The 21,742-nt window shown below is 43.5% G+C and overlaps 1 protein-coding gene across 11 annotated transcripts in view; it reads right to left on the reverse strand.

The window, feature by feature from the left end:
- MCF2L2 (MCF.2 cell line derived transforming sequence-like 2) overlaps positions 1-21,742 on the reverse strand; it is a 218,911-nt gene that overhangs the window by 37,816 nt on the left and 159,353 nt on the right. For all 11 annotated transcript variants that reach the window (XM_079977629.1, XM_079977636.1, XM_079977635.1 and 8 more), the window contains exons 19-24: positions 14,473-14,565; positions 10,828-10,920; positions 7,175-7,300; positions 5,074-5,295; positions 2,741-2,833; positions 574-652 (exon numbers count right to left, since the gene is read on the reverse strand). In XM_079977629.1, coding sequence (XP_079833755.1) covers positions 574-652; positions 2,741-2,833; positions 5,074-5,295; positions 7,175-7,300; positions 10,828-10,920; positions 14,473-14,565 — 706 coding nt within the window. The remainder of the gene's footprint in view (positions 1-573; positions 653-2,740; positions 2,834-5,073; positions 5,296-7,174; positions 7,301-10,827; positions 10,921-14,472; positions 14,566-21,742) is intronic.

Consider the following 21,742-nt stretch of genomic DNA (forward strand, 5'->3'; position numbering starts at 1 on the left):
CTCTCTGAGGGATATACTGCAGTTCCCAGGATTCTTAGGGGGAGGCCATAGGATTCAAATGCATAGTGTGTACACACTCATGATGGCATAAATGCAGAAGGTGTCAATAATGTCAACAGCAAGTGTCAGAGCTGTGTCGTTCCTAGGAAGCATGCAGCACACAGCTTTAACTCAGCCTGCACCAACTTTGGTGCCCTCCAGACATTTTGGACTACAACTCCCATCAGCCCCACCAGGCAAAACTAGGGGTTGATATTGATGGAAATTCAGGAGAGATTAATTGAGCTGATCAAGGCAGAGCTGCAGCAAAACAAACCTCCCCAAGGAGCCTGATTAGGTGACAGCAAGGCCAGAACAGTGACTCACACAGAGACACAGTGGGCAGGCACAGCAGTGGGTGGATCTGTGAGCTCATAAGGACCTATAAAAATATAATTAATTTATTGTTCATTGCATGAACACAGTTCTCTTGTGACAGGCAGTTTGGGAAATATTAAGCCCTTGGAAAAGGGGGGGATGGGGAACACAGCTGTGACGCACACATATCAAACCATTCTCTCTGCAGTGCCCTACCTCTGCAAGCTTCCAGTTGTCCCGTCAGGACCTTTCTAATCTCAGAAACCCAGGTGTTCTTCAGCTCCACGGAAGCAGCCTAGGGGAGAAAAAAAAAGGACAGATGTAAATCACAAGTGATCCAGGCAGTCACCTTGAATAGCCTTGAATAGTTCATGTGAATTCATCTGTGCTGCCATATGCCCTCTTTCAGATCATGAGAGTATTCCTCCAGCAGGAAATCTGCACCCACAGATATACGATTCCTTCCTTTTCTGTTGATGACACCCGTCCTCAAAAAATGATTTCTGTAGGCAAAAGGTTCAGTGATGAAGCTAATCCCACCCCTCTTTTGGCTTGGAGCAGTGTTTCAATGAGGAAGGAGAATATTGTGTGTTGCTGGTTTTTTAAAAAATAAAATGTGCTGAATGAAAATCTGGCTGGATGAATATTTGGGCACCTGGGGAATGTTTTTTTTTTTTAAGCCTACCTGAAGCATGGGGTAAATGAGCATGTTCCATCACAGACAGCTAGGAGCAAGGCAACTGGTGTGTGGAGCGGGGAGAATTTGTGAGGGGGAAGCTGGACTGAGCCCTAGGAGACAAGAGTCCACAGCCCTGAAGTTCCCTGAGATATCCTGGGACAGCAACTGTCTCTCAGTCTGGCCTAGCTACCTCGCAGGTTGTTGTGATAATAAGGAGAGCTGTGTTCACCACCTTGAGCTCCTCAGAGGAAAGGTGGGATATAAATGCAATAATAAATAAGTAAATAAATTAAAAGGCGTATGGTGGGGATGGAATGTGCCATTTAACCCTAAGTGAATTAACACTGTCTAGTGAATTTGCAGCTGTGGAGATCTCAGCTAGGAACAGCTCGGCTCACGCTCTTATGGGACATGTCTTATGTCTTATGGAGATAATTGGAAATTGCAGAGTTTGGAGAAAATGAAGGATAAAGTGCGAGACTGGTTACATTATGCTCAGATTAAAGAAGTCTTTAAAAATGATAAAAAGGTAGGGTTCCAGGTGGAGAAATCGAAGTTGGAAACAGAATTGTTAGAACCAAAGACTAAGGTATTATCAAGAATGTATAACTTGCTGTTAAAATGGAATACACAAGACGAAATGGTTAAATCGGTTATGATAAAGTGGGCTCAGGATATTGGGTATAATATTATGTTTGAGGACTGGGAAAGGTTGTGTACCACTGGGCTGAACTTCACTGCATGTAATGCTTTGAAGGAAAATGTAATGAAAATGATATATAGATGGTACATGACCCCAGTTAAACTTGCCAAAATATACCATTTGTCTGATAATAAATGTTGGAAATGTAAAGAACATGAAGGAACATTCTTTCATCTCTGGTGGACCTGCCCTAAAGTGAAGGCCTTTTGGGAAATGATATATAATGAGTTGAAGAAGGTATTTAAGTATACCTTTACTAAGAAACCAGAGGCCTTCCTTTTGGGTATTGTCGGCCAGAAGGTGTTAAAGAAGGACCGAACATTTTTTATGTATGCAACAACGGCAGCAAGGATACTCATCGCTAAGAATTGGAAAACTCAAGATCTACCCACACTGGAAGAGTGGCAGATGCAGCTGATGGACTATATGCAACTGGCCGAGATGACTGGTAGAATCCGAGACCTGGGAGAAGAGAGGTTTGAGGAGGACTGGAGGAAATTCAAGATTTATTTACAAAAATATTGTAATTTGGTTGAATGTTAAGAAGGATGCTAGATCATAAATAACTGCCTACCACTGAATTAGATTTGATTTTGACGATAAGTGAGATTAAGGAAAATATAAACCATTTGGAAAATGATTAGATTATGTCTAAAAGAATGGGACCTAAGAATATAAACAAGATGATAATTTGCTGGTTAAAACTTAAGATGATGTAAGTGGGAGCGGGAGATGTGAGGGAGTCCAAAGAGATTTTGAAAATATGTTATGATACATGCTATATTATTGACAATTTTTGCATTTGTATTTAAAAAATCTTAATAAACATTTATAAAAAAAAAAAAGACATGTCTTATGTCTTGAGGGCTATGTGTGGTTCTCTTTCACTCCCTCTGTCATCTCCACACCTGCTCAACTATCACACCGGTGGAATTAATAATATCTGGGAGTAGATTAGAAGAAAGGCAGGGGGAGATAAGAAAAAGCGTGGCTTACAGTACCTGAATAATATAGACTTCTTCTCTGCCATTGTACCAGATCTCAAATTTCTTGTTATCGCCTTTGACATTTTCAGTAATACCAACCGTGCTCATCTGTTGAAAAGAGAACCTTGAATGTAGAACACAATATTTTGCCTCCACAATATAGAATGATATTGCCTTCCCTAACCCTTTTTAGTTTATGTAACAGAGCACATGAAATCAGTACAACATGCATTTGTTGTTGTTGTTGTTGTTGTTGTTGTTGTTGATGATGTTGTTAAGATTTATATACTGCCCTTCATCACAAGATCTCAGGGCAGTTCACAAGATAAAAAGACAAGGTAAGAGCACAAATAGGATAGCTCAGTTGGTAGAGCAGGAGGCTCTTAATCTCAGGGTCATGGGTTGGGCAAAGAGATTCCTGCATAGTAGGGGGCTGGACCAGACAGAACCTCATGATCCCTTCCAGCTCTACAATTCAATGAATGTTCCAGGCCTGTCGACTCCACAATAACCAAGCCCACTCACACAGAGACCATGTATCATTGCCTCCGTTTATATATAAACTGTTGTGAGGATGAAATGGGGAGGAAGAGAACCATGTGCACCATCTTGATCTCCTTGGAAGATAAAGGTGGTATATAAATCTAAATGATCTATATAAATCTAAATCATCATAATACAATAATTTATTATTTATACCCCACCCATCTAGCTGGGTTTTCCTAGCCACTCTGGGCAGCTTCCAACAAAAGATTAAAAATACATTAAAACATCAGTCATTAAAAACTTCCCTAAACAGGGCTGCCTTCAGATGTCTTCTAAATGTCAGATAGTTGTTTATTTCTTTGACATCTGATGGGAGGGCATTCCACAGGGCGGGAGCCATTACCAAGAAGGCCCTCTGCCTGGTTCCCTGTAACATCACTTCTCGCAGTGAGGGAACTGCTAGAAGGCCCTCGGCGTTGGACCTTAGTGTCCGGGTTGAACGATGGGGATCTACAAAAGGTCTGATCACAGGCAAGTGCATGGTGGATCATGCCTCAAATCTTAGCTTAGCAGGTCAGACTGTTTATGAAACTGGATTTTTTCTCCTGGGGCAAAAAAAAATATTTCAAAAGCAGGCAGAGCCTGCTGTGTTACCGAAAGTCTTACACAAGAAGTGACGCTGAAATGCTACAAGCACCAGTGAAAACAAAGCTGAAATTGCTGCTTCGTTTGTTTACAGTGTACAATCCCCCTTCTCCTTCCATGTGAAGGCAGAAGTTGTACAGTTTCCCTCACTCCGATAAAAAAAACAAAACAGCAATCCAAAGGCAAGTAATTGATCTTCTCTGGGTGGAAGTGATGGAGGATGGCACAGAATGCCAGCCCATTGCACCAAGACGTGGTGAAGTTGGTGATGCGGACGCCCCGGGAGCCTGCTGTCACTTCCTGACACCACTCCAGCAAAGACTGGCTGGAACTCACAAGCGATGGGCTGGTGGGGGAGTCAACTGCAAAGGGTGCCGCCCCAGAGATGGTAGGGGCTGGCTCTGCCGCAGGTGGAAGGCTGTCCATGGGGGCAATGGTGCCACTGGGAACAGCACCAAATGGTTTCTTGGGAACCTCAGCAACAGCTTCCTTCCTGGAAGGGGCAGCTGTTGCCAACGTGCTCTGAGCAGATGGGTCCTCCTCTTCCTCGGCCAGAGTGTTCAGGTCCCGTGAAGTGTCTTTAGATGATGCCCCCTGGCTTGCACTATCCTCTTGGCGGCTCTTCTTCAGGGCTTCCTTTGACTCCTCTTCGCTGTCAGCGAAGTAATATACTTGGAGTCGCGTAGTGATTTCATGCTCTTTATTGCAGCTCGTCAGAACAGTGAATGAATTTCCCCCCAAACCACTGGCTTTATATACATTATTTACACAATAGGTCCCGTGTGATTGGCTGATTCTGCTTCCCTCCTGGAGCCTGATTGGGCTGCTCCTGCAGTCCAATCAGTTGTTGCATTCTAGGATCCTACCTGCCTATTGTTCTAGGACCCAAGCTCAGTACATAACAGTATTCCTCCCATCTACAGCTCTCTACAGGCAGCAAGCAGGTGAAAGTTTATTCCAGGCCATTTTGGTAGGCTCAGTGGTAGTGCATCTGTTTCGCAAACAGAACTTTGCAGGTTCAGTCCTTGCCGTCTCCCCGGAATTAACCCCTGTCTGAAACCCTTAAGAGCTGCTGCTGATCAGTGCCAGCAATGCCATTAGAATGACCAAGGTAGAAGGCAGCTTCCGATATCCCAGTGGTATTCCAGATGTGCGCTTTAAAACAGATGGTGGCTTGCAGATTTCCACACCGCTTTCAACCACGACAAACCACTTACCTTTAGAGAATTTTTGAAGCTGTATGAAGGAGACTTCTCGTGGCCATCGGTATTCTCTTCGCGCTTCTTGCAGAACAGCAGGATCTTTGCATAGAGAAAGAGGTGCCTTTGCATTGGCTTGAACCTGGCTAAATCTTTCACTTTGTTGTGACCCTTCTTGTGGTCCGTCCAAACGTTGAAGGAGCCTTGCAGGAGCAGTTTCCCAAGCTCATGCACATCTCCCTAATGAAAGAGGGAAGAATTGTACGAAGGAAGATGCTAACCCATAGGTCAGTTGAATAAATAGCTATAGTCCGTGAAAACATATGCCTTAATACATCTGTTAGCTTCTAAGGTGCCCCATGAGTCTTTGTTGTTTATATTCAAACTCCACACACCCAGCGGCAGAGCATATGCCCACGCTGCCCAGGGCAGGCGTGCTCCCGAGGGGGGGCAGGGGCGGGGCACAGAAGGTGCCCTCCCAGGCATGGGATAGCTGCTCGGATGCACAGAGTGGCGCACGCGCTTTGCAGCTGGGGGCGGAACGAGCCGCCGATGGTGGACATTCGGCGTGTTGCCCACCCACAACTGCCAAATGCCACCCCCCTCAGCGAAGACACCCAGGGCGGTCTTCCCCCACCGCAACCCCCCTTCCTCCACCCCTGCACACCCCCACCACCAAGAAAAAAGGTTCCACTTTCTAATTATCCCCCGGTTCATAATCCCTCTGACGGAAATCACTTCCTGTTTTGTCAGCCAGCATAAGTGGAATGTTGAGCTGATTTGACACACTGCTGACATCAAAGTACCTGGGGCACTTAGACGACTGCCTACAAACACGGAATTTATACTGCATAGCTTGAAGAACATACTGAGTTAGGTTGGCCTTTAATAATGATGGGGGTCTGCTTTCCAAAGAGGTAAAAGAGCTATCATACAGATGACTTAAAATTAAACGATTGGCTTAATTAAATTGGGCTATTTAAAATGGAAATACCTTAATATTTTATTATTATTAAAAAGTGCATGCACACAAAAGCTTGTACCCAGAACAAACTTAGTTGGTCTCTAAGGACAATTTTTTTATTTATTTTATTATTATGTTATTATTTATAAAATTTGTATACTGCCCCTCATCCGAAAATCTCAGGGCAGTTCACAACACTAAAATTCAACATGAAAACACCAAATACATGATAAAAATAAGAGCAACAAACAAATCAATAACCCCCTCCTATAACCCTCTCCCACAAGCACATTTAAAAGGAAGGGGTGGAGGATGTTGAGCAGCTAAAGGCCTGGTTAAAGAGGAATGGTTTGGTGGGTGCCTAAAGGTGTATCATGAAAGCGCCAGCCGAACCTCCCGGAGGAGAGCATTCCACAAATGGGAAGCCCCTGTAGAAAAGGCCCTTTCTCATGTTTGCACCCTCCGGAAGGCAGGCAGGCAAGCATCCTGAAACAATAAAGCCAAGGTCTGGGTGAGACGACAGAAAAGGCATGTTCTGTGTATCCACCCACCTGAACCCCAAAGTTGCTGGAATTCTGAGTATTTAATGAAGCCCTAGGAGGGTGGGAAAGTTTGTACGAGATGAGGTGGCATTCCTGTTCCAAGCTTATTTAGGGTAGGGTAGAGTTGGCCCTCCAGATGTTGTGGCCCTCCGACCAGTGGCGGAGCTTCATGCGGAGGTGGAGAGTAGAGCTGCTGTGCATCCCGGGGGCATGGCGTGCCATCCACAGGGGCGTGGCGGGCATCCTGGGGGTGTGGCGCACCGCCCACAGGGGCGTGGCATTCCACCTGGGGGCGTGGCACACTGTCTGCGGGGGCGTGGTGACCAGCGCGTGAGGGAACCAACCACGATGGCACCCCACCAGGAACATGCTCTCCTCTTCCTCCGCCACTGCCTCCAACTTCCAGTCAGCCCCAGGCAGCCTGATCAATGGTCAGGGATGCTACCAGCTGTAGTCTAGCAACATCTGGGGTCTGGAGTCAAAGGTTAGGCAGCTCTGATTTGGGGCCCTAGAGATTTATCTTGTCATGGAGGAAACCAACAAGCTTGCAAAGAACAGTAGGGTTTGAAAGCCGTTGATCTATATGACACTCTACATTGGCTAAAAGGCACACCTCATAACCTGTAATTGCTATCTGATGCATGGAGTCATTTGCTGACTTGATGATATCAATCACGGTGGCTAGAGCTTCCTCCAGTTCAGCTGTGCCTTCTGAATTCTTGCTGCATTTCAACATTTCCTGTTTTTGAAATGGATACAAAAGACAGATTGATTATGCCCGAGGAGACCTCTTTAACATTTCCCGTCACAGAAACATCTTTAGGCACAGATTTGTGGCAGAAGGTTGAGTGCATTCAAAGCAACCACTCGCTGAAGTGGAATTTACCTTAGTATAGCCGCTTGTCAAGTTTTTATTTTCCAGCTTGAATAGCGAGGAAAATCTCGTGTTTCTGCACTGGATCAGAAATCCAGGGGTGCAGATGAGTGCTAAGATTCTCCTTTGCCATTTAGCAAGCCGGTACAATCAAGAGGGTATATGCACGCTAAAATAAATGATCACTTGGGTCAGGGTCATCTTCTGCCATCTTGACATTATATTCCATGAAAAATTACTGAGGATACAGACCCAACCCTCGTCTGATGAATGGGCACAGCTAGCGCTGCATCTGAAGCCCCAGAAAGGGAGACTTAGTTAGATCCAGCACCCCCCTTCTTATAACCTTATGAAATTGCTGCACCCCCTGTAAATTGCACTAAATTCATCTGTCTGATCAGATCTGCAAAGGACATCATTTCACCAACAGGGGCAAGAGAGCAAACTATAATTTATTATGCCACTTTAAGTTGGTGTTCAGGCCACTCCCTTTTCTGACCCGGGTGCTCACCTGTTTGCGAAAAGTCCGCATTTGCTGGTTGCCAGGTGAGAAGACAAAGACATTCGCGTCTCATCCTCCATCAGCTCAGTAAGTCTATGTTTGCTCACATTTCCCACTGCTCTATGGGATATTATAAGCACCCCAATACCCCTAAGTTGGAAAGGTATTTGCAATGCATGCTTCGCTACAGAGGCACAAATGGCCTTCAGGGAAATGAAACAAAGAACACCATAACAACCAATATATATTTTTATATCAAACACACTGCTAGCAAATAAGTAGGGACTCTGCTTACCTGGTTAGTGTAGCACAATAATACTAAAATTATTTTATTCCTGCGCAGCAGGGGTTTGGACTAGATTGCCCTCAGGATCCCTTCTAATTCTACGATTCTATTATTCTAACTTAAATACATCTTTCACACTCAGGAGGTGAACTAGAAGGTAGTATGAGTTGAAACAATTTATTTTACTCATTCATTAAATTTGTATACTGCCCTACGCCCGTAGCTCTCGGGGCAGTTCAAAACACAAAGTTTCACAAAACACAAAATACATTAAAAAAAATTAAAACAATTAACAATACTAATGTATACAAACTAATGAAAAATGCACTCCCAAACAAAGAAAGAAAAGAGGAAAGCTTCCTCCTCTTTTTCCTTATGGGTAGAAAAGCAGTTTGGGTGCATGTGTCTGGTTCTTCTTTTCCATTTTAAAATAATTTGCTTTGCAGATATACAAAAGCCACCGAACCAAAGATACAAGATTTCAGTTAAAACAAAGATAAAAACGTGTTGTGATAGATCAGGGGTCAGCAACCTAAGGCCCATGGGCCGGAAGCAGCCCACGGAGGTCGTTTGACTAGCCCACAACCCACCCCTGAACTGAGCTGCCTGCTTGCGCACTGCACTAAACCAGCACAGTGCGGCGCCAGAAACCACGTCTGCGCAGACGCAGATGCCGAAAAATGCAGGCTCTCCCTCTCACACGATCTAGCCCATGGAGGGATCTCCACGGGACTGATCCGACCCAGGCAAGATGAACCTTGCTAACCCCTGTGATAGATAATCAGGGAAAAGCTAGTAATGGAGGATGAATTGGTAGAAGGTTTCCTTATCACTACTGAGCATACTAATCAAATTCGCATTCAGTTGTATATTCTAGTGAGCAAACATTAGTTCCCAAACAGATGGCAGAAAAGTTTCAAATGCTTTTGTTGAAAATTTGATTTTTTTCTCCCTCTCTGTATATGTTGAAGAACCAGGAGAAATGGCTAAAGATACCCCAACCCACAGTGCCATTCCTGTGCTCAAACAGATAGCCTCCCACAGCAGCAATCCTTTGTTTAAAAAAGATAAAAGTATTTACTCATACTTAATCTAAGCACAACCGCAAGGACTCCTGATTAAGTGTTTTAGCTATGCAATGTTGAATGTTAACTCTGTTCTCTGTCCCCTTTATTATTGTTATTGGGGGTTTTTAAACCACTGCACGAACCAAGAACATGTACAATGGCCACAATTGAACCATATGTTGTAGAGATTACTGCAAATTTGTTATTTTTGTGATAGACAAATGGCACGAGAAGATCTGGTCTATTTATTTGTATCATTTCTCATTCTACGATCCCTGTTTATAAAGCCCAAAAAAGAAGTTTGTTTGTTTGTTTGTTTGTTTGTTTGTTTGTTTGTTTGTTTGTTTGTTTGTTTAAAGATAAAAGTATTTGAAGACGATTCATAGCATCCCTAGGTAATCTGTAGCTCAGCCATCAGAGCCCAAGGCTTCACGTTGCTGCAGTTCTGTAGGCAGGAGCAAGCAAGCTTACTGCCATAGAGAAAAGGAGGAAGAGAATACAGAGGCAGGATGAGGCCATGAACAAGGGTTTAAAGCAGTGGTTCCCAATTAGCTAAGTACTGCAGACCCCTGACAGTGGCGTAGCGTGGGTTGTCAGCACCCGGGGCAAGGCAAGTAATTTGCGCCCCCTAACCCGTGGATTTGCGCCCCCTACCCCTACCCCTAACCCCCAGATGTTGCGCCCGGTGCGGCCGGCCCCCCCTGCACCCCCCACGCTACGCCACTGCCCCCTGATCCACTACCCAGGCCTCTGCTTATTGGCAACTTTTTGGCAAAGTTGTTAAGCTTTTCCCTGACATTCTCAACGATTTTTGACAATTCCAGACATATTTCCGACGAATGAATCCTGGTTATGTCCAGGAAATTCCAGGCGTGTGGCAGCCTATCTCACAACAAACATGGCATAGCTGTCCTGGAAGTATTTGCACCCACCCAAGGTCAGCAAGGACCAGTCTGTTAGAAGGAACAGCACTACCCTTTGACATAGCATTGCTAGAAAGAAAAGTGGTGGTTTTAGCTACTCAGCAAGTGCTTTCAGCTCAGCCTCTAAAGCAGGCATCCCCAACCTGCGGCCCTCCAGATGTTTTGGCCTACAACTCCCATGATCCCTAGCTAACAGGACCAGTGGTCAGGGATGATGGGAATTGTGGTCCAAAACATCTGGAGGGCCGAAGGTTGGGGATGCCTGCTCTAAAGCCACGAATCCTTTTTCACACGCCCCAAATCCCAGGCCTTTCTACACAATCTACATGCTAACCCTCAGTTGTGGGGTCGCAGTGCTTAAGGTCTTCCAAATCTACAGTAAATCCAAATTAAGCAGGGAAATAATACAGAAGAGCATTTTGACGAGGACAACATCATGCACAAAACCTGCAAGCGCGACCAATGCTAAGTCCATCATAAAATCCCACGCGGAAATGCACAGTGTTCTCGGGTACCATTATCTAACACCAGCTTTCCCCTCCCCTTCAAGGTTCAGCAGTCATAGGATTCTGTGGGGCGGCTGCAGAGTAGCTGAAGACAAGCTGAAGACATACCTTCAACAGCAGCTGGTACTTGGTAATTCTCTGGACTGGCTTCAAGAGATAAGCGTCAAGCGAGAGTTTTTGGTCCAGTTTCCGCTGGCACTCCTGGAAGAGACAAAGCAAAAGGTGGGGATGAAATGATGCCAGGTTGTTGTTGTTGTTTTGCCAATTCGTCGAAAAACCTCCTGGACTCAAAATGGCTGCCTGATACCCGGACGGGTCCGGGAAAACCCAAACGTATGGCAGCCCTAAACACAACGGTCACGACTGAATTACAGTTTAATGGCTTTTATAAGTGAGAAGCTTGTTGTTTTTATGAGGTAAACATCCTTTCCGGTTCACAAACACAGATGTCCTTTGGTAGCTTTCAAAATGTGGTTTCATGCAGCTTGCAATAATACAATTCAAATTATGTCCCTGTGTCTTTGAAGCATAATTAGGAACTAGATTTACATTAGCCAGCGTTGGAATCTTGTAAATATATCTTAGGACAATCATTCCCTTTTAGCAACAGTGTCCAAATGCCTGTTTCGCAGGCTGTAAGGACTATGTTTGTCTGTCACAAGACTGATACTTAGAGTGTCTCATGGTTAACAGCAAGAATGGCTTATTCCAAAGTTCCTCATCATTTATCCCAGATTAGTTAAGATCTCTGATTCATTTACGCTGTTTTTCATGATTCCAGCAGAACCCATTGAGAGAATATAATAATAATAATAATTTATTATTTATACCCAGCCCATCTGGCTGGGTTTCCCTAGCCACTCTGGGCGGATTCCAACAAAAGATTAAAAATACATTAAAACATAAGTCATTAAAAACTTCCCTAAACAGGGCTGCCTTCAGATGTCTTCTAAATGTCATATAGTTGTTTATTTATTTGACATCTGACAGGAGGGCGTTCCACAGGGACGCCGAATCCATTATCACAGAACCCTTTATCAGGGTTGTGGGAACATGGAGAGGAGGCCCATGGCCTATTTTAAAGATCAGGAGCTACTGGATACCCTGTGAAAAGAACACGATCAATTCAGAAAACATCATGTCCCTTATTTCTAAGGGTTCATATTCTCATTTTAGGTTTCAACAGACTTTGGCCCTATAGAGACAGGTGGAGCCATAATAAAAATAGATGTCCTCCTCAGATCATTCACTAGAACAGGGATGGAAAAACCTGTGGCCTTCCAGTTGTCGTGGCCTCCAGCTCTCATGATTCCTAGCCAACAAGGCTAATGGTCATCACCAATGATCAGAGCTGTATTCTAGCAAAATCTGCAAGGCTCCCCATCCTTGCACTAGAATTGAAGTGGGTTTTCTTTTTCCTTCTCCAAAAAACTTTGGCTAAGGGATAAAGCAGGGGTAGTCAAACACTATTGGATAACTCTCTTTGTGCACAACCTTTGGCTGTGTTGGCTAAGGCTGATAGGAATTGGGCGCCACTATCATCTGGAAGGCTTATTCTAGTGATAATGTAAGGTTGACTAAGAGTGAATAAATAGCCCAAGCTAAAAGTACCACCTCTCTGTATCTAAGGGACGTGATAACAGCTCCAGATATCAAAAGGACTGCCTTTACAACACTATCCTTTTTGAACAATGTATTCACCATCTAAGGATCCACCCTCTGGGTCACCATCTACGAAGGTTAAAAGGGCAGTCGCCATCTACTAAACACTTTTCCAAAAGAGCGTGCCTATCCTGTAAGGGATGAGGGAGGTCGGAGTCTAGAAGTTGGGCTTTCCTTACACCTCCATTGGACATTTAAGATAAACATGGCTTTGTTTATAGCTTTTATATCTGGCTTTATAAATCTGGTACTTCGGGGACATATGGTCGTAGAAAACAAATCATTCCTATGTGGAAAATATAGGGTGGGGGAGAGGAAAAAAGGAATACTGTCAGGCTTTGGGGAATCAACTTCTCCCCCCCCCCCATGGCAGTAGATAAGAAGATCAAATGAAAGGAACGTCTTACCACTTAGAATCTTTAATAATCACAGCGAGAGAACAAAGAACACATTTCCTAGAAATGGTGGTCCCTCCCTCCTCTGTCCCTATTAATCTACGTCACTTCTGGGTCCTGTAATCTGAGCTTGTACCCTCTGTGCTTTCTGTTCTAACACTTTCTGAGCTCTCTGTGCTTTTGGAGAAGGGGGGTGAATGCTGTACGGAGACTGTGAATCTGTTAACCAGAGTGGTGCATGCTCTAGTTATCTCCCACTTGGACTACTGCAATGCGCTCTACGTGAGGCTACCTTTGAAGGTGACCCGGAAACTGCAATTAATCCAGAATGTGGCAGCCAGACTGGTCACTGGGAGTGGCCGCCGGAACCACATAACACTGGTCCTGAGAGATCTGCATTGGCTCCCAGTACGTTTCCGAGCACAATTCAAAGTGTTGGTGCTGACCTTTAAAGCCCTAAATGGCCTCGGTCCTGTATACCTGAAGGAGTGTCTCCACCCCCATTCTTCAGCCCGGACACTGAGATCCAGCACCGAGGGCCTTCTGGCAGTTCCCTCATAGCGAGAAGTGAGGTTACAGGGAACCAGACAGAGGGCCTTCTCGGTAGTGGCGCCCGCCCTGTGGAATGCTCTCCCTTCAGATGTGAAGGAAATAAGCAGCTATCCCATCTTTAAAAGACATAAATTATTATTAATAATAATATATTAATATATTAATATCTCTCTCTTCTAGTGTTCCTTCTGCTAGCTGTTCCCCATCCAGTATTTCCCAGCTTCTGCCTTCGGAACTAGGCCCCTCTGCAAACCACTGTTCTAAATCTATACTGTCTTCCTGCTCCTGGGAAGATTCAGGAGCAGGGGGAGGGGTGGCTCCCATCATTCTTCCTCAGTGCAGCCCTTTTCTGCACGGTCCCTGACAAATTTTGTGTTTTGAGGTGTGTGCGCTTTGGGGTCTATACATTCCTTCTGAAACCCAAGAAACCTTGTGGAACAAAGTATGTCCCTATGTAGGAAGGGCAGAGGTTCAAAGAAGCAAACAAGCATGAGATGAAATCTTTCACGCAGGCCTCTTCCAGACTGTGGCTATTTTGCAAGTGGGATTTAACCCAAACCAGCACATTTAGGGTGTGTTATTAAGTTAGATTCAGCACTCTTGTGCAAGAAACTCACTTTCCAAAAAGAAAAGGGGAGACCTTTTTGCGATCAGGAAAGTGCACTTAAAAGTGTGGGATAACAAGTTATTGCTGCAAGCTCGCAAACAAATCAGAATGAATGCTCAATAAACGGCAGACGTCATATAATCTCTTTGCAAACTTTGTGCAAACAAATCAATAGAGATGTCATTTGACAGCAGCCTCCATAAGAGAAAAGGGAAGGTGTGAGCTTAGGAAGGACAGATGAATCCAGGCATCTAACAGTTCTTTCCCTCTGTAGGGTTTATAAGCACTTGGTTCAAGAGTATGAGCTTAATGAATACAGAAATAGGAGAAGCCTGTGCGAGCTTGACTGCCTGGACCTAACTGCCTGTGTGTGTGTGTGTGTGTGCTTTTAATGTATTTTTCTTCTTCTTGGTTTTAGTGGGTGGGTGGGTGGATGGTTGTAAAATTCTCTGAGTTGCCTGCAACAAGAAGCAGCATCTAGTAAATTTAAATAATAATAATAATAATAATAATAATAATAATAATAATAATCCCTACCTGAAAGAAGAGGCTGTCTCCACATTGTCTCCAGAGAGCTTCTGACCGTGGCTTGTTTTGACAATATTTCTCATATATTTGGAGATCTTCTTTCTGAATCAAAAAGAAAGCAAATGTTAAACAACAAAAAATAAGCAACCGAACATCTTCTTTCCCAAATTATTTATTAAATTAGGTGATTTGTATACCACTTCATATTTCAAATGAAATCTGCAAGGAATGGGTGTGTGTCATAATTCTGTCTGCCTTCTAACCATGGTTAGCAAATAGGAAACCAGGCTGAGGAATATGCGCTTCCTCTGCACGGCCCCTCCAGCAGACTAATGTCTTCTCCCCCGACCTCAACTCTCTTTATAAAGTCCAGTGTCAACCACGGCTAAGGCTAACCAGTATTCCCCTTAATTCAGATCTGAACCACATTCATATCACAATTTCAGAGCCTGTTTGAGGGGAAATCTTGGCTAGCCTAGATGCCACTTTCCAAACTACACCAAACAGGTTTGTGGTGATGTTCCCGGCATGTTCACCCAAAATAATTCTTAATCAGCCCGCATTTGCAGCACACATTTAAAGCACCACTGTAGCAGTCATTTCTTCGGCCAAAATGGGAACTAGAGTTTGCCATTGGTGCTACAGTGGTGCCTCGGGTTATGTACTTAATTCGTTCTGGAGGTCCGTTCTTAACCTGAAACTGTTCTTAACCTGAAGCACTACTTTAGCTAATGGGGCCTCCTCCTGCTGCCGCGCCGCCGGAGCACGATTTCTGTTCTCATCCTGAAGCAAGGTTCTTAACCCGAGGTACTATTTCAGGGTTAGCGGAGTCTGTAACCTGAAGCGTATGTAACCCAAGGTACCACTGTATAGAGTTTTTAGGAGACCCTTAGTCCCCTCACAGAGAACAAAACCCAGAGGGGTTTAACAGTCTATCCTTGATCCTTGGGAACTCTGAGAATCACATCTATGTGCAGGAAATAGGGGTCTCTTAACAACTCTAAGCACCCTTAACAAGCTACAGTTCCCAGGATTCGTTGTGGGGAAGCCATGAATAGAAGTACTTTAACTGTGTGGTGTGGATGTAGTCAAAGGAAACGGCCACTCTGATGAAGGCAGTCGTTTTTATTCTGGCCTCCACAGGCTGCCGGAACATGGGAGAGGTTTCCTACTCCCACAGCCACTATGAAATAATAATCCTATCATTCTATCATCATCAACAACAACAACAAAATCATTTGTGTGAAGATTAAGATAAAGATTAAGATAAAATGGTGCCTGGGTGCTACATAGACATATTTATAATTTTGTGTTTTATGAGAATCATATGAGGATTTTTATTAATGTATTTGACTTTCTTCTTTTCTGTAGTTTTTTTCCTGTTGGATATACTGGTTTTTTTTTAATTCTCTTTTAGTTTAGTTTGAATTTTAATAAATTTGATTTAAAAACCTTTACACAAAGAATCTCTCAAAGTGACTTAGGGTGGATCTACAAACAGAGAAAAAACCACTCTAAATAATTCAGAAATTAAATTGTTATAACAAAAGAAAAAAATGCTATGGAAAAGAGCTTAGGAAAAAAAAAAATTGCTCTCTGGTGCCACCCGGCATTGCAAGTTTACAACACATTCAAAAAGCTGTTTCTTGACTAATGTAGCTGAGTCCTTACAGTACCATAAAATACAAGGCAGTTAAAAACCAAACCGCAAGAAAAAGTAAGTAAAAAAAGGACAAAAAGGCTAAAAAGGCTAAAAAGTGCTTGTCCAATAATACTACCAAAAGGACGGTTATTTAAACCTTGCATCACAGCAAAGGCCAGAATCACACCAAGGTACGGCCCAACTTTAAGAACACCTAGAAAGCCCTGGGAATGCTTCAGGACAAAAAGCAGTGCTCATTTTCTGTCTGAAATCAAGTTTGTCGTTCACAGCCACAGATGGGGAACAATCTGCGCCAAAGTAGACAGAAGGCCGTCTTGGTTAGAAGCAGCACCAAACACTCTGGGAAAGGAGCCATATAAACAGAACCCAGCCTCCTCTTTTCTGCCAGCTACTGCCTCAAGAAAAGAAGAATCTTTCAAGAGCGGACATGTCTCCCTCAGCTTGGATTTTTTGTGCTGTGTCAGGGAGAGCGCGAGAATCCAAGAGAATTACATTTTGGGATGAGCACCGGGCCCCTCTTCACTCCTTGGAAACAAAGCTTGAATTGTGGCCGAAGGTTGGCGCAGATCGTGTCTTCGTGCCTCAGCCTCGCCATTAAAACAGGAATGCTTTAATGCTTCAGAGAAGATGGTCAGAAACAAAAAAAGGAGCTTGCAAGGATTTCACAAGTGAGCAATTCTCGTTGCCTCTGCAAGATTTATAGCCTTGCCCAATTTATGAGGGACCATGTTAACGGCTTTTTTAAAAAAAACAAAAACCCAAACACAACACCCTAATTTTTCTTTCCCCTCTGTGGAGAAAAATAGCTGCACAGTTTCTGCTCGCTGGGCGAAGACAGCGCACGGGACTTTTAAATACACAGCGCATCAAAATTAATGGTCTGGTTTAATGCAAAATTAACAGTAAATTTGTTTCGGGAATCTAAATAACTCATTGTGTTCTCTTCCATGCTTGACAGACCACAAAAGTAACCAAAGCAACGAGGAAAATAAAACCAAGGAGCTCCACAAACACAAAAGGCAACGCGAACCAGATCATGTCTGTGATTCTGATGCTTGCAGGTTTCCAGCTAGATTTGTTTTTTCTGAGGGTTCGGTTCCTCTGCAGATAGAATCGTAGAAGGGACCCCGAGGGTCATCTAGTCCAACCCCCTACAATCCAGGAATCTCAGTGAAAGCATCCATGACAGATAGCCATCCAACCTCTGCTTAAAAACCTCCAAGGAAGGAGAGCCACCCAAGGGAGACTATTCCACTGTCACGCGGCTCTTACGGTCAGAAAGTTCTTCCTCACGTTTTGCCGGAATCTCCTTTCTTCTAAACAGAAGCCATTGGTTTGAGTCCTACCCTCTGGAGCAGGAGAAAACAAGCTTGTTCCATCTTCCATATCAATTTTTTTCTCTGTCTCCTCTTTTCCAGGCTAAACATACCCAGCTCCTTCAACCGTTCCTCATCAGGCTTGGTTTCCAGACCCTTGATCATCTTGGTTGCCCTCCTCTGCACATGTTCCAGCTTGTCAACATACTTCTTAAATTGTGGTGCCCAGAACTGGACACAGTATTCCAGGTGTGGTCTGACCAAGGCAGAAGAATAGAGTTACCATGACTTCCCTGGACATTATACTTCTGTTGATGCAGCCTAGAATAGCTTGAGCTTCTTTCTCTTTCTTTCTTTCTTTCTTTCTTTCTTTCTTTCTTTCTTTCTTTCTACTGCTTCATCACACTGTGGACTCATATTAAGTAGTGGCCCACTAAGACTCCAAGATCCTTTTCATATCTACTACTGGCACCCTTGAGATTACCTGGAGAAAGGGTGGGGTGCAACTTTTAATAACTAGATAAATAAACTAGCAGAAGGCAATGCATGCATTTTTCAGATAAATGGTAAGGGTAAAAGTAAAGGACCCCTGACAGTTAAGTCCAGTCGCGAACAACTCTGGGGTTGCGGCGCTCATCTCGCTTTACTGGCTGAGGGAGCCAGTGTTTGTCTGCAGACACTTTTTCCAGGTCATGTGGCCAGCATGACTAAGACGCTTCTGGTGAAACCAGAGCAGCGCACGGAAACACCGTTTTCCTTCCCACTGGAGTGGTACCTATTTATCTACTTGCACTTGACGTGCCTTCAAACTGCTAGGTTTGCAGTTGCTGGGACTGAGCAACAGGAGCTCACCCCATTGCGGGGATTCGAACCGCTGACCTTCCGATTGCAAGCCCAAGGCTCAGTGGTTTACACCACAGCGCCACCCGCGTCCCCTCGGATAAATACAATTGAATAAAATCAATGTGCTAATTCCCTTCAAACTGTTTTTTAGACTGAAACACAAAGGCACTTATTGCTTATGGAGCAGCTTAGAGAAAACCCTACAGAGCTTGCTGTTTATTTTGCAACCTTTTTAGTTGGTCCTAATAAAGGCGTGGCCCTGTCATTTTATTTATTTATTTATTTTAAATGCTATTGGACCAATGCAGGTACAAACATTTGATAAATAATTAACTTTAAAGCTTTGCTTTTCTGGTGCTCTTTCTAACAAAATCAGGAATTATCTCCCTGATGTTAATTTCTCTTGCAGGTACACACTTGACGGGAAAAAATATCCTTGCCCCATAGAGCTATGTAGACCTCCTTGTATGTTAGTTGTAGGATTTATTTATGTATAAATAACACCAGTGAAGATAGCTCATGCCCTTTTCCAGAAGTAGGTTTTTTTCTTTCTTTCCCAGATGCAAGATATCACATGGAAAATTCTCTGAAAAAGCTTGTTTCTGAAACAGACATCTACTCATTTATATTTTGGGTTCTGCAGATCCTACAAGCTGCATCCCAGGAATGTCTGCCTGGGTTGTTATGATGCCCTGTCCCTCACTTTGACCAATGTTCCTCGCTCTGCACACGGAACGCTGGAGCTGGCGGTTTTGAGAGATGATGTCACATAGGAAAAGCACAAATCTGTATATCTCAAACCGCCCAGGCATATTCTCTGAGTCTTCAGCCTGGGACAAGCAATGTAAAGAACATTGCTTGTTTTGCTCTAATACTCCTGGTTGACTCCAGCAAATATAACAAGATCTGTAAAGCAGATTACGTGGAAATAAGTTTCTGTAAATATAGTCAAGCACGGTCAACAATGTAGACTCAGTTTCTTTCCTCATAGTAATATGGTTCAATCCTGAGCTGGGCCCCTTGGAATCTCTGGGACCCTGTAAAATGTACCCCCACCACTATGCTTGTGTCATGGCTATTATTGTTTATTTTTATTATTTAATAAATTTGTATACCACCCTTCATCCGAAGATCTCAGGCAGTTGACTGAGGAAAGAGCCTTTTTAGGAAACAGTGTCTGTTCTCCCCAATTCTAGTTCCTTCGTTGTCAATTTTTAGGTTAGTTACGACCATTTAATTCCCTGAGTCTTTAATGAACCGGGATATGTCTAGTATTTGCTGAAAATGTATGCACAGCCTGTTTTATTTGCCATGTTATCAGTTGTATGCATAGCTGTCAACTTTCAGATTTGAAAATAAGGGATCAGCAGCCTCACCTGTCCGGGGGACAGTCTATGGGATATCTAACAATCTGGGATAGCAGTGGGAAGCAGTGGAAATGGCGCTGGAATAAGGGAATTTCTCACCAAAAAAGGGAAGGTTGACAGCTATGGTTGTATGTATTTATTTAATTTGTATGTATTTGTAAACCACTTAATATTTAAAATATCTGAAAGTAAAAACTCCAATAAAACAGCACCATAAAAAAATGCTGCTTTTCCCCCCAACCGGCATTCATTTGATTAAAAACAAACAAACAAACAAACAAACATCTTTGTTATATTAATACACACAATAGAGGATTAATGGAGTCCATAGGACTACTGAAGATTACTAGCTAGCAAGTATCTCATTTGCTGGGGAAATGACAGGCAAATGGTCCACAATGCATAGAAAATACGCTGAAACTGTCTTAGAAGACGGGATCCATTTTGGAAAATGGGCATGATTTTCTCTTCCACCCTCCACATGGTGGGGACCAGATGGAAAGGAGGGCAGGTAGTGTAGAACTTGTTGTGCCCAGCTGCACTAGATTTTTTTTTTTTACACTAAAATAAAATAAAATAAAATAAAATAAAATAAAATAAAATAAAATAAAATAAAATAAAATAAAATAAAAATTTATTATTTCTACCCCGCCCATCTGGCTGGGTTTCCCCAGCCACTCTGGGCAGCTTTCAACAGAACATTAAAAACAGAATAAAACTTCAAACATTAAAAACTTCCCTAAACACGGCTGCCTTCAGATGTCTTCTAGAAGTCGGATAGTTGTTTATTTCCTTGATATCTGATGGAAGGGCGTTCCACAGGGTGGGCGCCACCACCAAGAAGGCCCCCTGACTGGTTAAAAGCACAGGGGGCCAGCCCACTTTTTCACTTGGCCACCCTAACACCTCTTCCTTGTGGGGATGTGGAGACCCAGGTGTCTGCAAGAGGAACAAGAGGCTGTAGCTTTGATAGAGACTGAGAATAAACACAGAGATTTGGGTCCTGTAAACATCTTCGGGTGCTGGTTGATCTGATAAGAGATCCGACATCAGAAAAGTTACATGATCTGCTCAACCTGTTTTTAAGTAAACACAAGCATTACAAAATGCCAGTAAATCTCCAGTTTCCTCCTTCTGAAGGAACATAGGGAACAGTCTAATTTTATTTATGTATTTATATTCTTTCTTTTTCCCTGACGGGACTCTGTTCGTTTGTTTAATTTGTATATTGCCCTTCATTCAAAGATCACAGGGTGGTTCACAACTCAAGGCGGATTACAGATAAAAAGAAGAACTGCTAAACACATGGGGGGGGGGAATCATTTATTTTAAAAAATTAACAGTGACAGAATTAAAACTATATCCATATATAAAATCTATAAAAACAAACAGCTATAATTAAAGCAGCCCTTTCCTTAAAAGCAAACAGTTCCTCAAGGCCTGTTGGAACAAGGTCTTCAGGAAGAAGTTTCAGTCTTCTACTGAGTCCATCTAGATCAGTTTTGCCCTCACCACTGTGGTTCCCAAACTATCCCCTGCCCCACCATGGACCACGTGAAAACGGCTGAAGACTTGGAGAGCCACTAAATGATTTTTCTGCCTGTTGCAGCCATTGCAATGCCCTGTGCTAGATGCTGCATGGTTTTTAATTGTATTCTTACGGACATGCCATGGAACAACTGAATGAAGCTTTTGGACCCCAGTTTGGAAAGCCCTAGCCTACACGGATTGGTACTGGCTCTCCAGGATTTCAGCCAGCAAGTCTCTCCCACCCTACTTGAAGATATTGCAGATTGGACCAAGGATCTTCTGCGTGCCAAACAAATGCTCTACTCACTGAGCAACAGACCTTCTAAGCCAGCCATGGTCCAGCACTGCACCCCTGAAGCTTATCACCATTCAGAGAGATGAGGCTCATGTTAACATCACGTGTACTTACATACACAGATACATGTACCAGGAAGAAGCTCTACTCAGGGCTAGGAAACCTTCCCTAGGTAAGAGGGTTGAGCAGGCATTTAGCTTGGAGGTGATTATAAGGTTTGGGTTTAGCTCTACAGTGGTACTTCAGGTTACAGACGCTTCAGGTT

This window comes from Podarcis cretensis, assembly GCF_951804945.1.
Source record: "Podarcis cretensis genome assembly, chromosome: 5".
Taxonomy (NCBI): Eukaryota; Metazoa; Chordata; class Lepidosauria; order Squamata; family Lacertidae; genus Podarcis; species Podarcis cretensis.